Consider the following 18,849-nt stretch of genomic DNA (forward strand, 5'->3'; position numbering starts at 1 on the left):
TATTACGATACGCGGCAAGATGTTACCGCAAGTACTACAGTATTTTATAAATCGATTCAAAGCGCCACTATATATGTAAATAATTCACTTGATAATCACTCTTGACAAGATTTATGTTCTTGTATGCAAGTTGCGATACGGCTGGAAATCTATTCGCAATAATAATAATGTGTTTACCTCAAATTGAGAAATTACATGTCAAATTTATATTTTTTCACAAAATTTGTATCTTTTAACGATCTTTATTATTTATCCCAAAATTTGATAAGTAACTGTTTCATTAATTTAATAAAATTATGTAATAATTGATAGAATTTTCCGAAAAATATAAAGATTTTGAAAATATTAAAAAAATTCTAGAAATGATATGTGCGTCATACTTCATGAGAAATTAAGCATTACACAATATAATAATTAAATATAAAGATTTTGAAAATATTAAAAAAATTCTAAAAATAATATGTGCGTCATACTTCATGAGAAATTAAACATTACACAATATAATAATTGTAATGTACTTGCATTAATTAATTACTGTACGCGTATCGATGTAAAAATGGAGCTAAAATACGTATTTCCGCTTTTGCGTCTATTTAGTTACAAACGTAGTGCATTCTTAAGATTTACAAACAAGCGCTGCACAGAAAGCTGTTCTCTATTTAACAACCTCTTGTTAGTTAGAGAGTTTCTCTGCAACTTGAATACCCGCTCTAAAGGTATCCATGATGCAAAGTGATTCACACAGAAGCGGCAAGTATAATATTATTACGATTCAGGCACGTGCGACCTATGAAACGTACAGTTACAAGTTCACCAGGGCTCGCTCGTAGCGGCATCATCCCCGATAAACCGATTTGACGGGAGCCATAGAAAATTTAATGCACTCCGACCGTGGTGAATTTGGAGGGTGGCGGCGAATATCGGCATGTTAGCGCTGGCTGCAGATAATTACGCTCTCAGATCGTAACGATATTTGGAGCTATTACTCACGATAATAACGCTCGCGTATAACGGTCTTTACAATATCGCGATTATGACCAATAAGAACTTGGATGCCGTTGTAACACCGTCCTTATTTATCGAATGATCGATCCCGATAACAAGACAACAGCGACGATGACGACAACATCGCCCGACTTTATTAAATTGCAGAACTGATGGTACGAGAAGAAAGGGATCCTTAATTAATTTAAACGAACAAGCAAACATTCGTAAGCACGGCTGATATAGAGCCGTTAACTCGAGCTATTAATATCGCACTGATTTAATGATTATCTCTCTCTATCACGTACGATCATTAGAATTTCGTTGAATTTCAGACCGTTCGCTTGCTGCAATCGGCAAATCAAGTGTACTTAATCAACTTGTTTACGCGATGGGCCGAGAAGAAAACAATAGTGCTCTTCCGATCGCGAAATGACCTCGCCGCGAAAAACATGTTGCGGGAGTTGGCGAAACAGCATTTCAGTATTCATTCTGTATAAAATTTAAATCGGAAATCTTTTTTTTGTAGCACGATTGAACTGTCTGTTAATTATATTAAAAACCCACATTCTGTATTCGAATGTAATATTAAAACGCGAAGCCGTAACTGACAACAAATGAAATACTTTTTAGCATTATTTTACCGACGTGGAGAACATATATAAAAAACTCCAATGTTAAATATTTTTAACCATTGAACGGCATATAATATAAATAAGCAAAAATGAGATTTTAATGCAAACCAACTTTCGCATGTGATTGATTTAGAACGACATATTTTATATTGTTTAATCTAAAAATTTGAGAGAACAGAATAGTTTGTTTGGCAACTGCACAGATAAAATATAATCTAATGGTTGTATAAAAAAAAAGTAGTACAACTGACTTTGGTTTGTGAGATTGAAACAATTTTATAAAAATTTTATAAAATCAAAAAAAAGAACGTAAAAGCTCAACACCGATAGCAAAAAAAAAACGGAAAAATCGGAAAAGAAAACAAACCAAATATATAACAAACCATATATAAGTAAATAAACTGGTGTAAAATGTAATTTTGAACTTACCCACTATGGTGAGTTTGCCACCGGAACATGTGATGTGCAGGTGTATACGACCACGTCTTTCAGTGTGATCGCATCCGCATAGATTCGGCACGCTCTCCTCGCATCTCTTGTGTACGTTCATGTCACATGCTATATCATCAAATCATCATCGATTATATCATCATAGATTGCTATATTAATCTCTTTTTCTCACTTTATTACCGCAGGGAGATCGGCTCATAGCGTCATTAATTTCCATCCAACCAACGAAACCACAGCTGCCGTTCGCATCTCGAATTACAGACCACTTACTCGTTATTTTTAAACATTTTTAAATTAATCATATCATATTCGATATCATAAGATTTAAAATTCACGAGCGCAGCTGCGGTTACGTAAATGTACGCGTGGGAAATCTATGAATCGGGGATATAAACGAGAGTTTTAGTTCAAAAGCGATATATATATATATATATATATCACATTTTAAATCACTTAAAATATCTTAAAAATATTTTCAACATATTTATCTCGGTAAAAATGAAATTACCTAACTGATCGTGTTTTATAATTGATCCGATATTTAAACAACGAGACTGACCGGTATTAATATTTACTAAAAAACGCCAAAATAATCTCTATGTTCACATATCGCAATAACAATTCGACAATCACACAACTCTCTACATTTTCCGCAATTTAAGATATCAATTCATAAAATTTCGCAATCTGCTTTTGTACCACTTTCGAAATAATCCGCTCGAATACTTGTTAGAAGCTGAACACCAAGGGGATTTATATTCCAAAATACGGAAAGGACGTTTGCTCTTTCTCATGCTGATGAGAATAGTATCTATAAGCGTTTAGGAGAAAACTAACGTAAAACGGGGCGAATGAATGGAATTGCAGAGTGAATCGAATTCAAAACTCGTAGCCCAGAGGAAGCACAGTGATGGAACATTACGAGAGCAACTGCTTCCTGGCGACCTGGGGAGAGTTAGTGGCGCAAAAACTGATGAGTGCAGTAAGTTAGAATCGACGAATGACGTCAGGCAGAATCAGAAAAGACGAGATTCTCAAAATGTTATTTACTCTCCAGTCCCATCTATCCGACTTTTAGAAATTAGTTCAACAGTAAAATAAAAATTATTCATCACATTAAAAAAGCAAAAACATTTCTGGAGGAAATAATGACGAGCACGATCTCGCTTGCTGTTGGTTTTGCACATTCCCAGACGTACATATATGTATCACGCTACGGAATCCTTCGCTATCCGGAGCGTGGAGACATCTAATAACGTAATGAAAGGATCCGGCACAAATGGTAGATAGCGATACGTAGCTATACAAATACATGTCAACAAAAAGCTAATTGCGGGTAACACGAGTGATAATCACGCAAGTGATCAACACACAGTATGCAATCAGAGAATCACATGTCCGTTAGAGGAGGGTAGACAATTACTTGATTCACGCGTTGATAAGTGAATTTGGTAAATATACGGACATGATAGATACATAACGTTTATATGCATGCACACAAATATTGTCTCTCTATATATACATATGTAATATATTGTGTATATACATATGTATGCAAATTCGTATATATCGTGCATCACAGCGTATAATCTAAATACGTACACACAGTGAAATTCTTATATTTATGCATAAGCTTCACGATTCCAATCCATTACATTGCAGATCTTCCGAACAATTATATATTATTTTGAAATTTATTACTTTGTGCAATATCTAGAGAATATAATAAAAAGAAAATAAATTGAACGAAGAAAATACGAAACTAATATAAATTTTTAATAAGAAATAAATTACTGAGATATTAAATAATAAAACTTCAATGTTCACTTAAACTAAAGTGGCCTTAATTTTTTTTTCAAAATTCTAATTCAAGATTTAATTATAACACTGACAAAGTGAATACGAGCATTGAATTAAATAACGACCTCCTTCAAAATTTTCCGTACAAAAGGATCGACTTTAGATTCATCAAAGAAACTGTCATTAAAATTAAGGGCTGAAGATCAAAGGAGAATCTGGAACGGTCTGTAATTGATTTAATCAATGACTGAATCCAATTAAATATTACATCAACGAAAATGTCGCTGCGTGTACGTATTAAATTAGTATACAGCTAAAATTTGCAACTCATACTAATATTATTCCTTTTTAATCATTATAATAATAATTACTCGTTTAATAGGGTGGTGCGTGAAATAGCGTACACTGCATAATATACACAATCTGTACATATGTACAATACACTGATAGAGATGGGCGTGATGGCGCATCAGTGGGATGTTCAACACCCGGCGAGATATACGACGCGGGGTTAGAATGCGCCGTGTGAATAAGCGACGGGTGAATAGGCGAAGAATGGAGAGTGGTATATTAAAATACGTTTCTGCTCGTGCTTTGTCGTCGAGCATAGGCGCAAGATGGCCGTCCACACGACAGAGAGAACGAGGAGGAGAGCGAGGTGCAGCACAATACAGTACAGTTGTGATAACACAATTAAAAATGTACCAAGGCCGAAAGTATACCTACGTAAGACCAGCAACGATCACGTTAATATTCTATATTACCGCTGAATATATAGTGGCGCGTTACTAATTCAGGCGAGTACGTGTTGGAATCACGGGACGCAGAACTGAGGTTGAATTTTCCAAGTGATCGTATGAGAGATTTCGTGCGAAAAGCGATAGAAAAGGAATCACGACGCGACACGCGAAATGCGTTTTACGTTATCCTTCCCAAAAAAAAAAAAAAAAAAAAAAAAAGAAACGCAAAACTGACGCGAATGGTAATCTCAACGCGATATCCGGTACACGTTTCTGCGCCACTCTCGTCGCGTGCAAAATTCATGTGGCTGTATACACAAACTGTCACCCGGTACATGTTTTCTGTGTCAGTCGTCGTGTAATCGCGCATCTCGTCGTCCGGAAGCTTTTCCACGGAGCTCGCAAGAGATAGCGAGGTATGGCGCTCCGAATGTAGGATAGCGGGTCTTCTCCTTGTCGGAGAAGATGCTTCTTTTGGGTGCAACAGGGGGATGATTGCAGAGTCTAAAATCCGCCACGAGAATGCTAGAGCGCAAAAAATGAACCACGATTCGAGCAAAGAATCTGGTTTTTTTAAAGTGAAATCTTTTCGTGGATGCTCAACGGCATCATACGTCAGATTTTTGGAAAATCTCGAATTTCAATCGATGAATCTCATTACTTTAGTCAATGCTAAACACGCTACAATTTTGGAAAATCTCAGATATTCGTATAAATTATCATAGTTATAGAAATTATCTTTATCTCTTCTTATTTCCGACATTTAACGTAGCAGCGAAAATTAAACAAACCACAAAATCTACTTTATTTCCTGATTTAAAAAATCCCAAATTAAACAGTTTGTAAAATATTACATTAATTTTTTTATTATTCTTAACAAATAATTAATAATTATAAAACAAAGAAAATTTATACATTTTACTTTATATCAGAAATGATATAGCAACTATTGTAAATTAACTTTCTTTGCAAATTAGAATCAAGGAGTTTTTATGGCTTCGGAATCCCGTTAAAAGACAGCGAAGAATCTAAATAATTTCTTAGGTTTTTGTACGTATAGCGTTTTCGCATATATTGATACATGTAAACGGATCAGATAAAAAGATATTAACTGTTCCACTTTCATCGATTGACAGTTATAATTTTTTTTTTATAAAAAATGTATAATTTTTATCAAAAAAGTATATAAGTATAATGCGATATATTTTTATAAAAATACAAACGATTCTCGTTTAACTATGTCGACAAATCTTGTACGGCTTCTTTTAACAAAATTAACAACAGACACGATTGACAATACTCGTTGGGTTTCCGCGCACGTACTCCACAATTAAATCTCTGTAATTAAATCGCTGCAATAAATTGCGCTTCACGGACTTTCCTATATGTTAAACGCAAATACGGAATTTCTACGTTTTTATCCCAGATTGAAGTCGATTACAGTGATATTTGTACACGCGTATAAATTTGCTTACAGTTATATGCATAACAAATGTGTATTTTGTTTAAGAAAAAAAGTTCACCCGACCGCAATTTCTGAATGGCTTGTTTAACGACTGCACCCGCGGCGAACATAACAAAAACGATAATAAAAAAAAAAGTACGTCGTTTCCTGACTGAAAAGCTTTGCGATACCAGCGTTACCGCCTTGAGGCATAAGCTAAATGATGTCGTGCTCACTCCGTGGAATATTATTCGACTTTTCGACGATCATGAGAGCCATGGCAAATGCAAAAATTAGAAACGTGAGAGCGACGTGAGTGGTAATTACCGTGTAACGGATAATCATCCTGGGAGGAATTTCTACGCTATGTAAACTTCGAAAAAATTTGTACTTCTGACAGATATTGCATATTAACATATTTTTATAATCTTTCAAACGCGTGTATAGTAATAAAAAAAAAAATAAATAAATAAATAAGACACAAAATAATTGCAGCACAAATGTGCAAATTAATTGTTATTGCGTGGCAAAAATAATAAGCATTTCTTGAGATTTCAAACGTTTTACAACAATTTTCAAATGTTATAGAAAGCTATTCACAAGAATTTGCGATAACATAGGATTCTTTACGAGTTCTTTTAAATGTACAAACGACTCCGTTGCACAACTTTGCGTTGTCTCCTCCCAGGCGTCGTTGACCGGAAATTGTCGGTTCGTAAACGTATGTAAAACCTGCGCCTTGGGGACAGTCTGTTCGGACAAAGTGTCAGGTGAAGCGAGGATTTGTCGTTGGACAAATGGTCTTCGGACACACGAAGGTCCTGAACCTGCCCGGAACAAATGCGAATACTGGAAATACGAAGTTACGAGTCACCTGATCCGTGCATTTCCGATGCTCGCGTCTCCCGAGGATTTCCCGAACGACGAAGAAAATTCAAGGAGCATTTGCTACTCCTAAAGTCGCTACTGCCCCATGAGTTTCATCCAACATTTATTTTTGTCCGATATATCAACGTTAACATTCGATCAGTTTATTTGACGGTTTTGCAATCAAATTTTTGTCATTTAATAGTATACTGATACATTTTAATCGATCTCAATTTAATTTCTGTATATCATAATAAATGGGTTAAATACTCGAATTTATTGTATTTTTTTTAAATAATAAGAGTATTTTTTATTATGTTATGTTCAATATGTACATTATTTTATACATACATTACATGTAACATACAAATGAAAACTTTGTGCCACGGTTTTGTAAATAATTTGGCATAATTGGGTCAAATTTTGATCGCAAGTCAACGCTAACTGATCGGTTTGTTAATGCTGGAAATGAAAATATATATTTTTGAGCCGCGTTGAATTAGCCGCGATTACTTTAAAACGATTTTAACGCATTGCGAGATAAAAGCGACAAAAGAAAACTTAATTGCCGAGTATTTTTGTATGACGGCTGTTCACGAGCGCGCGGCCTCGTAATCTGAAAAGCCTGCAACTGGGTCTCCGGATAAGCGCGCGAAACGACTGCAACGATGAAGCGCGATATCGATACGTTAGCTATTAATAGCGGTATAACGAATTACTCGTTCGCACCGTCGATGGATTTTCGATATACTTTTTTTATCGGCATTTCTCGCTTTGCCCTCCATAATAACAACACATACCATCCATTAAAACGCTTTAATGAAACCGTAACACGACCGTTCCTCCAACAAGCATTGCCGGCAACACAAAACCGCTTTTACTGTTTTATATTACTCAGATCGCAAATTATAAAATTAATTATCATTTCTATTTCTTGCATCTCGTGTTTATATTACATCAGCATGAAAATTGCCGCTGTCGAATATTTCGAGGAGTGAAACCGATATCCGAAATCTCGATCCGCTCGTCAAATCGATCATCCTGCCAGAGATTCGAGCGACCCAGATGGAAAACACATTCCTGCGGAACTATGACGGGGAGGGGGGGAGGGGAATGATGTGGCGGTGATCGTGGTAAATCGGGATTGATGTGTGGACATATCTGACCGTTTGATGACGGGCTTGACGTGTCGTTGAAACGCGCGCGGTTGATTTTTTGACTTAGCTTTTTAACTACCTGAACACTTGAGTCCCTGATGGGCGATACCGTGAAGCATCGAGCCGCAGTGGTCGCAGAAGGTCGGCGTCAGGTACGTGAACACGTCCCATTTGTGCTTTTGGCTCACCTGGGAACAAGAAATAAGGGCCCGGGGAAGCCCGGTCCTTCATTTGTGGTCTGGTCCTGCGTGGAGGAGAGATCGAGACGGACGGTGGCGGTGCGCCGATCGATAACTCCAAAAGGAGGACTCCAGCTCCGGGAAAAAAACATTAAGCCCATTCCCTCGCTATTTTCCCCTTTCCCTCCTGCTATGTTTTTAGTTACGTTTGCGATTTTTTTTTTCGCGTTAACCCAAAAGCTGAAGTGAGGCAAAAGCAACAAGGGGGAGAGCACGTGCACGTGGACCACTTGATGATGAACATTAAGGACAAGGTGGCGCACACGATCATACGATGAACGTCATTGATGAGAGTGTGCCGCACAGGTGCTTCTTTCGCAGAGTCTGATTCATTGTAAGTATCGATATATCGTGTCGATATGATCTATAAGATCTAGACTCTCTGTTTGCGCAAAGTTCTACCGAAAGCAATCGTTTTTCATCGGACCAAAATCAATTTACTGTTTGCAATCCAACAAATCGAAAGAGATCTTTCGTTTTGTCACAGAACGGAACTTGGCGCAATGCAGTGGCACAAAGTGAACCATTATTGTGTTTTGTGTTGTGGTCAGAAAATTGAATTTGGATTATTCTGTAATTGCAAAGAAATAATATTATTATAACATGATAACTTCACCTATAACTATAACTATAAAGTTATCTCTCCACACACAACTCTAAAGAATATTATATAATCCTTGAAAATATATTGAAGTTAAGCATCATAGAGATTTTATAATAAAATAACTCCACTTCCCAAATCGAATGTATCAAAAATGCAGCGGAGTTCAATCGACTTTTCCAATGCACGAAGAAAAGTGCAGTCCCCATAGCGCGAGAAATAAATTCAAAACAGCGAATACATACACAATGGCACACAAAAATTCCTAACGAGACCGTCACTTGTGGACTCCTGAAAGGTTGCGTGCCGCTCGAGGCGCGCGCGACGGTCGATTGGAAATTTGTCGTTACTATGAATATTTTCCCTCGCATAAAAGACTATAAAAATCCGTTTCACGAGACTCCGACGTGGGCAGACTATCATCAGTTATTATCGAGCCTGCATGGTCAATAGTGGCGTTATTCTTAGACCCGGTGCAGGAAAGGCTTTCACTCAAAGCGTTCAAAAGAACGTCAGCGGAAAAAGCACCGCAGTGTCAACAGTGCAAATACATGTCGATGATGAAATTGTGGTTTCAATCTTCCCATCAAACTGCATACAAACGCCATTACGCCGCGCGATATAAAACTAGCTCCTGATCTCCAAAATTGCTCTCGTTGTTAAGAATTGTTACTTGCGCATCATTTCACGGAATTCTTGAGAAAATATTCAACGCGTATAAAATAAATCAGTTAAGTATAATATAAATAATGTAAAATAGTCAAGTTTTCAAATAAATAAATTTATAAATAACATTTTTTTTTTGCTTAATCTTTCTGTTACAAGTACAAGCTACATCAGATAAATTTTTCTCTGCAACGTGAAAATAATGCGAACAAAAATAATATCAAAAATGCGAGATCTAAACTATCTAACTAAACTATTGAATTAAATTCTTCAAAATAATGCCTAGAAAATTTAATTTCGATAGCAGCTGTTCTTTTTTCTCAAACAGTGTTCCGAGCTTTCTTGGTGGGAAAAACTCTTTTTCGCGACGCATAAAGAACTTTTGCGCAACGCCAAGTCTTTAGCTTCCATTTCTCAGGCTTTTCTTCCGAACAGTGGACTCTCAACTGTTTAATTAATTTCCACACCAGTCTTTCGCCCTCTCCTTTTCTCTTTCCGAACACCAGCTCATCTTTCCAGAGAATCCTTTACCAGTATTTCTCGGAAAAGACTAGACCTTTGTCACAGCCCTGCGAGTGCATCTGACGCGAACATCGCCTAGATGCACCTGGGTATCTTCGTTAAAGCTTCACCCCTAGCTCTCTTTGCTCGCAACCCTTGGTCACAGTCCGGCTCGAAAATGAGATCGTCGGCGCGAAAAGCGTGAAAGGAATTTCCACTAGATGGAATTTACATAGTCTGTGTTATCTTTGTCGACGCGCAATGTGATAAAACTAAATGTCCGACAGAATGGAGTATTGAAGCCACTGTGATGTACAGAGACAACTGCATAAAGACAACGTACGCGTAGTATCCTTGATGTTTTAAAATTATAGACTGCGAAATCGGATTAATGGCTCGAGTAATACGATATAACAGCGAACGTGTACGCCTCTAAGTAACTGTTTTCTAACTTCATTAAGAACTTCGCGCTCTTTAATTGATCTCTTTCACTGAAAGTTGCACACGAACCTTTTCGAATCCTATATAAATTTGAGAGCAATATCGACAAAATTACGTATAAAATACAATACTAAAAAATAATAAAATAAATTTTTATAATATCTCTTCTACTAATCTAATTCTATCCAATTTACGCACCTTTTATTTTGATGTCTGTACTTATTCTTTTATATTTAGCATTATTTATAGATAATTTATTGCACGGGTTTGATAAAAACACGACAGACGTCATTATCCATCCATTTGTCTCTTGAGACACACTTGCGCAAATATATGGAAATACTTGCACATGTAGATATCAATCTCTTAGTACGATCAAGAGAAATTACCTAAAAACTGAAGTTTGATCGACAACGTTAGATCGGAAAAATCTTGAAAATTCCATGAGAGAAATAATTGTCAACAGTCCAATCACAGGCGCAACCACTTTCAGCAATCTCTAGAATCTTAACGAAAGAGAAAAATATAGAACGTGGGCGTGCTTAAGAGACTTACACGAGAGCCATTGTTCTCACTCTTCTCTCGTCGACGACAGTAAGAACGACAATACGTACAAAACGTAGCTAAGGACGAGGGAATCTGGCCAAGCAGAAATGAAGAAATTAAACGGCACAATGCGACCCATACATCTTGGAGTTCTGCCAATATCCATCCTTTTCGACCAATCCTTTTCGTTTCGTCTTTTATTCACGAGACGAATAATCAACTCGATCGTCAGTTCGATAAACGTAAGGTTAAATAATCGAATGCGCGAAACGTCACGCTTATGCTAATCGGACCTAATCGGATGATCGCGATCGCGACGAAATGGTGGCGAAACGCGCCTCTTTAAGCGCGCGTCTCTTGACGGCCAAATTAACCGTGCCGCTGTTATCGTTGCATCGACGGCGTGCAAAATTGCGGATCGCGTGCCGCTGATCGCTGCGGAAAGATTAGCGAAACGCGATAGCTTTACCCGACATGATGAAGAAATGATAAACGTGCCCGAGGAATGTAAAAGCGAATCACGTGAGATAATTTATAAAGGAGCTAACAATATGAATTACGCCTATTATGTTATCAACTCTCATAACACGTCTGAAATTTAACCATATAAATTACATTCATTATATATTTATTTTGAATTATCTATTGCTGAATTATCTATTTAACTACAAGCTCTCATAAATTCAATTGAGACCAATAACTGCGTTGTAATAATAGCTCTTTTTCAATAGATTATATTATATAATATGCCTTCTCCATTTTAAATCCTTTGATAAACTATGGCTTTCATATCTTCCATCAAGCATAAAAGGGCAAAGTAAAAGGCTCTTAGTCAAAGAATTAATTGATTAAATAATCAAATTAATAGTAAAATTAAAATTTAGAAGTTCTACGCTAATTTATTTGCCATTATTTTATAGTACTTGCATTATTTTATGAAAATCCACGTGTGAGATTTAAAAAAATGACAAATTAAATTCAAAAATTTGGGAGACTTCAGGCTTTTAAGATTTCTCCGATAAATGAACCTGTATACATCGTCGCGCATTCCTGTTATTAACGATCGCTCAGAAATATGGTGAACAACCAAACTTGAAATTAAAACGCTGATAAATCACGGGTGATACAGAAAAATCGATAATTCACCAAGTCAAACACATTAGGAAGACACGCAGGAAAGTTACAAACTGCCGGAAAAATAAAGAACTTCGAAGAGCAGAAACAAAAGTGAGAAATTGTCACACACACACACGCACACACACACACACACACACACACACACATGAGAAACACCGAGTTCTAGGGCCAACGTATACACAGATAAAAAAGAGAGGCAGATATATACAGACAACAAACGGAGAATCACGTCAACGACTCGTAGAAATAAACTGAAGAATCACATCGAGAAAATACAGCGAAATTCACATCGAGAAGATACAGCGAAAATGTGCACGACTCTTGTGCAGTTAAGGTGCAACGGCAAAACTGACAGTGAAAAACACGTTGTTGGAGAAAACACAGAATGGTGAGAAGGCTATTAATCGCAAAAATCTACACGCACCTAAGAAAAATACGGAAAAGCAAAAATATTGCGCTTGATAAATTTAACATTAACAATTCCATATACTTTTTGCAATATTTTTGTAAAGACAGCATTGTTAATAAACATTAAAATATAGCTGCAAAATCGCAAACTCTGACTTCTGATTATCTTTTTCCTTAGGCATATGTAGAATGTATTTTATATTGGCCAACGTGCACACACACACATACACACTTAAACGTGAAGAAATCACACAATATTGCACAGATATTATTTACAGACAGTCTTGGCCCAATTTTGTCAAGTACGCCAATCTTACGAAAGAATCTTTTCCGTGCGACAACTGTACAAGGATTATTTACAGTTTCGGTGGGGGGATAGAAACTTGACGAAGAAAAAAATATAACTAACGCTCGGCGACACTATATCGATGGCTAAGTGTGCTCCCGATATGGACCAGCTCGCGGACTAATTGTCAAAGCGAGCTCGTTCTCTATTTCTACGTCATCCAGAACGGCCGATGTCACCGGCCTAAATACTCAGAAGCGAGTTCATCCAATTATCGGAGAAGAGCATTCTTTTGAATTTCCCGATCCGAGCGCAGAATTTACGCCTGGTGTAAGTAACCCAAATATCAAACTAAAATGTATTAAGTGAAAGGTGATCTCTTTGAAAATCCGAAAAAAAGTAACAAAACGGGAACATGTAAAAGATCAGCAAAGTGCACTTCCGTGTAAGAAACAAGGAGAGAGTGAGAGAGTAAAGCATCGAATTAGAAACTTAGCCGAATTTCTTTCGGAGTATCCTTCATTCTTCCGTTTACTCGTCCCACTTCCGTCGGATTTTATACACTGCAGTCACGAGCTTTCTCTTCTTTCATCTCTCCCTGCCCTTCCGCAAGGCAGATCACCTTTTACGATGCGTGATTATATTCAAATTAATACGTATTAATCCACACACGACATATATAGACAGACGCACACGCGCGAGCGCACACAAGCACACGCATACGTAGCCAAGTGTGAATCGCGTCTGTCGACAGAGAGAGACGCAGTTAATGCGCACAAAAGCCACCTGGCAATGTACAATGTCAGCGCAAAATCCACCGCCGAGGGATATGCCGTGTACATAATTAAAAGCGCCGCTAATCGCATTAGCAGAGACGTCGGAACGCGCGCGGATAAGGAAGACTATCATCCGCCGCCGCGTTCATCTGTGATCATTGTTAACGCGATTAATCGGATTTCTAACTTCGCCGTGACAGGCGGGTGAGAACACGGCGTAGAACTGCTGTAGCGTTATGAAGAGTATAATATTTACAGCGAGTATTATTTTACAGACAGGAGAGAGCAAAAGAGAGAGACCAAAGAGACACTATATACACAGGAGTACAATACGAAGACAAAGCAACACCACGCTGGGCCAAGAAAAACAGAAAGAAAAAGAAAAACGTGTGTAATGAGTGTACTGTACATCGTGTGTCTGAGTATGTGTACCGTGTGTATTATCCTCGTGGGTGGGTGTGTGTGTGTGTGTATGCGTGCGCATGTATGAGTGGACTGTAAGTTATCTGACTGTGAGTTGTGCGTGTCGTTTGACTTTTCGTTGATTTCGTTTTCTTTTTCGTTTGTCATATGATACCTTGGCACTTCATGCCCTGGTGGATGACACCATAGAGAAGACTACCGCAGTGGTCACAGAAGGCGGGGCTGTTGTAGGTGTGTTGCTTGAATTGGTGCTTCGTCCGCGTGTCCTGCGTTATTACACCATTACACCGTGCACACACACACGCAGATTTTTCGGACCTCAATGATGGTGACGCGAGAAAGGGAGGAGGGAAGCATGATCGCAGGGACGCGGTGATCGTAGGGATAAATCGATCGTGGATCGTTGGATTTCCCAGTCAGTTGCGATTAAGCGCAACGTCTGAGTTCGAGTAACGACATTTGACCTTAAATCGCGGCGAGTAAAAAATTTCTCAAATCGAATTGCTACTGTGATCTCTTCGTGCGGAATCGAGCACCGCCTGATATTTGAAGAGATCAGACAATATTTCAACAAGTGTTTAGTACTAATGACAAAATCCAATTTCTTTTATCTATTCTTCGATTAGTTCGTTACAAATTTCGTTATCAACGTTAAATATGCTTATCGATTTTTAACAAGTAACGCAAGCCATATTAAAGAGCGAAAACAGTTAAAACTTCTCAAATTACATATATATTTTTTATCGCTTGTGTAATCTTCCATAAGTCATGAAAGCATCAGAATTTATTAACATTTTATGATTGCACGAATGCACGATATAAATACGTTTTATGTAAAAACCTATTACTTCTCAATTTTTCTTTTATTTTAAAAGCAATGATCATGCGTCGAAGATAAGATAAAAAATTATTAGAAAACAATTTGAAAAGATAGAATATTAAAAATTATATATACGTATATAACTATTATATTGAAGTATCTTTGTGTGAAAAACGATTAAATTAAATCAAATATTTGAAGAAACAAATAAAAGTTAAATAAGTGGAACACACTTGTCGCTGCAAAAATGTTCAATTGCAGTAAAAAATTTTCTTCGATATCAAAAGATTAAATGTCACAAGAGTTTCCTTCAACTTTGTTGAAATAAACAATAATTGCGTTACTATCAACTCCCAATGAAACACACACAAAGTATCCCCAAAAGAATATAATTTTAACTTCTTGTATAGTTCGTGAAATAATTTCAAACTCTAAAAAATTCCCCGTAGGAAAAGGTACTTTAATCCAATATATTTTTATCTAAAAGCGAGTTGCTATTTTAAAAACGCTGTAACGTCCTCCAAGCTTTTAAAGCTTAATGAACATAGCTTTTTCGACTTTCTCTTAATTATCATCGTTGCACGAAAACAGGGTCGAACGTCGCGCTCGAGACTGGCGGCAATTTAAACATCGACAGTGTTCTTCAAACTTGCAGAAGGCAAACTTGCAGCAAAGCGGCGTGGAGTCGCGGCGGCGAGTCTTAAATCTAAATAGAATCAAGCAGCATCCCAGCCTGTGTTGCGGCAACTCTCCGAAACCACTAACAGTAGCAGCTGCCGCCGCTGCTGCTTCCTGGATAACGTTCGAACAGATAGCGGAAACCGAAACAAGCTCGCAGGAAGTTTCACGGGGTTTGGCGGTTACTGCAAGTCCAACGCGCCACGGATGCATTAAACCTTTTGCTACTTCCGTTTACCGCGAGAATGGGTACCTTCGCTTCGCGCGGTGAGAAGTTTGGCTGGTCGAGGCGCGAACTCAATTAATCGGTTCCAAGTAGTTCATTATTCGTGACCACCTCGTTAATGGTAATTAACGACAGTCAAACGGACATGCGACACCGCCGTTCTTAGATGCCGAAGTACGCAGGTAGAGCGGAGAAATATGTAAACTGCGTCGTCAACCGTGATACAATTACGATGTTTGTAGTGTAATCGGAGACCTTATCGAGAATTAAGAGAATCTAACGTTCTGCCAATTATCTCGCAAAGACATGATCTACTAATAATTATTCAAGACATAATTACATAATCCCGTAATTCTAATTCTTTTTTCTCTTCAAGGAAAATAGCGAACAGACCAAAGAGCTGATAGACTGATCGCCGAAGAAGATTCGGATCCGAAAGAGCTCGAATGTTTGCATCAACGGATATGACATCGGATATTCACAAGGTAATACCGCGAAACGTTAATGCACCAATGCCGCTCAGCAAAGCTTACAGTACACATGCAGGGAGGGAATATTCGCGAATTCTCCATTCCCGCGTTTGTTAACTGTGCGACTTTCCGTGCGCCGATGGGATAAAGAAAAAAACAAAGCTCTATCTGCGTTCGCTCTTGTGCGCGCATTTTCTTCTTTGTCGCAGCTCGCGTCCAACAATGAAACAGCATTATGCGACTTACGGGGAAATCCACGATCGCCGATATTCGCGCGGATCAATAGGCGCGGAAAGGATTACCTTTGAAGCGCAGAAGCACAGGAGGGTGGCGGGACGAGGAGTCAGCGCCCAGGATCAAAGGAAGACAGCGGGAACTCTCTCTCGATTAGTTCATCGGAAATTCTCAGAGATAAGTAAAACCTTTCTCCGACCCGAGACAAAGGGAAAACGTTCGCGGCTCGAATGTCGGGGTCTTTCTTGACATACCCCTTAAAGACTTGGTGACTGTTGGACGTGAAACGCAACACCCGGTATTGTTTCCGGATCGCCGTTCTTAAATGTAGGGTGCGCCCGCATTAACAAACAGCTCATATTTTCCTGATATTATTCTTTTTATATCTTTTTGAGTGACACTTTAGCGTCGTTAAAATTAAACTAGAAGTGCTCAAGTCGGCTTTTCAGCTAAACGAGCGACACCATTTGTATTTATTATCCGTTTAGGGTGAGAGAGAAATATTTTCTCGCGAGCGACTTTTATCGGCCTTCCCCAAAGTGATTTTGTTTTCACACGGGGAAAAATTGTTTCGAGCCGAAAACGCTTTGCCCTCGCAGGCGAACACATCGGAAATACGACGTCCCGACGTATTCGATGATCGTCGCGCGAACGTGGTTACAAGCGTGATTAAATCAAGCGCACAAGGACGCGGTGATTTGAAGGCCGATTGGCGGTGAGCGTCGTGCGAGACAAATGTGAAAAGAGAATGTACAGCCCTTAGCCCCCGGGTGTGGTTGTTCCCCCCGCCATTCCCTCCTCTTTATCCCAGCCAAGGATCTCCTTATCTCATTATTCCGTTATTTTCCCGGCATTCCGGTCTTGTTAACTCGTTGCTCTTTTAAGCGTCGCGAGTCCTGTCAACCGAGAGATAAAAAGGATACACCGGAGCTGAGCGCTATACTCGGTACATCGTGATAAATTTCACTCCACTCACGCTGAAACTTTACCTCCCGTATTTCGGCTATGAAGAAATTTGCGGTGGATGGCATGATAATTTTCACATTTTAAAGTCCTTTTTAACGTCCTGACACTAGACATTTTATCGCGGAATATAAGTTGTTAATAAACTAATTTTTCTCGTTTAATAAGATTTTACTTTTAATAAAAGTAAAGGCGCTGGAAACTCCTTACAAACATGACGAAAATAAATTAAACGTCACATACAAGGAGAAACATTTTTAATATCTGCAGAAAGTTTTCTAATTAAAAATTCGTGCTGTTTGCTAGTATTAAAAAAACATACATTGCATCTCTTAGCAACATAATTTTACGCAATGTTTTTATGTAACTTGCCAGATACACGAATAATTTTGAGAAGTGGTTCGTGATTTTATAACTCAATTAATTTCTCTTAACAGTTCTCCTTAATAGTTTTATTAATGTATTATAGCTATATTAGCATTTATATAGCATACATATTATTAGCATAAATATGCTACAAGGCTCTCTCGAGTGTTTCTATAAATGATGATGTAAACGCAACGCCGTAATTTTCCAAGAGACGCTACGTGATTTTATAGCCTAATTAATCCGCTTCTGTCAGTGCGTGTTATGCTAAGTAGAGGCTACTCTGTTACGGGCAGATTGACCGAACGAATTACTAAGGCGCACTACGCGTACGTTATTATTATCCATTTACAAGGTGACGGCGTGCGATTTATCGCAACCTTCGAAAATGACCTCGATATTGATTATGCTGCCGCTCTTCCCCAACCCTTTAGCACCTTACGACAACGGGACAGTGGACGACGTTTCACGCGCGTTTAGCAGCGGCCGTGCAGCATCCAATTAGCGTACACTTAGCTGAACGCCGTGCTTGTGAACCACCGTCACGTACTTCATTCTCCCACGTTCACACGCGGAACTTAATTCTCTTTTGCGGTTCAAACTAATGTAATGAAAATTCCTCTATGATGTACAGTACATTTTTTTATCGCTATCGCCCGAATGTAGTTCAGGGTTGCTACAGAGATAGAGTTCGAACATTCCACTAACTTTATCGACTTTTTCGATAAATAAATTTCTTTCCTAATTATCGCAAATTGAGACGCTAACTTAATTACCAAGATTCAAGAGAAAATTAAACTTTTTGTCTTTTATCGCTATACTTTCTTTATAAACTGCTTCTTTAGTAACTGCTAATAATAACGATTTCTTTTTTTTTGCACAAGAAATTATATTTATAATAATTTCTTATGTGCCATTATAATTCTTGTACTAAAACTTTTTTATTAAAATCACCTCAAAGGGGATCAGTAGTTCTTACTGATTAATCACA

At 38.0% G+C, this 18,849-nt stretch overlaps 1 protein-coding gene across 3 annotated transcripts in view; it reads right to left on the reverse strand.

Moving 5' to 3' along the window:
• Positions 1 to 18,849, reverse strand: part of LOC105673816 (Protein C kinase 53E) — a 60,158-nt gene that overhangs the window by 9,501 nt on the left and 31,808 nt on the right. Inside the window, exons 4-5 of one of the 3 annotated variants that reach the window (XM_012369747.2) lie at positions 8,157 to 8,265; positions 2,049 to 2,177 (exon numbers count right to left, since the gene is read on the reverse strand). In XM_012369747.2, the coding sequence (XP_012225170.1) occupies positions 2,049 to 2,177; positions 8,157 to 8,265 (238 nt within the window). Of the gene's footprint in view, positions 1 to 2,048; positions 2,178 to 8,156; positions 8,266 to 14,255; positions 14,368 to 18,849 lie in introns of all 3 variants that reach the window. The other 2 variants (XM_012369739.2, XM_067356085.1) reach the window with 2 other exon arrangements.

This window comes from Linepithema humile, chromosome 5 (assembly GCF_040581485.1).
Source record: "Linepithema humile isolate Giens D197 chromosome 5, Lhum_UNIL_v1.0, whole genome shotgun sequence".
In the NCBI taxonomy this organism is placed as follows: Eukaryota; Metazoa; Arthropoda; class Insecta; order Hymenoptera; family Formicidae; genus Linepithema; species Linepithema humile.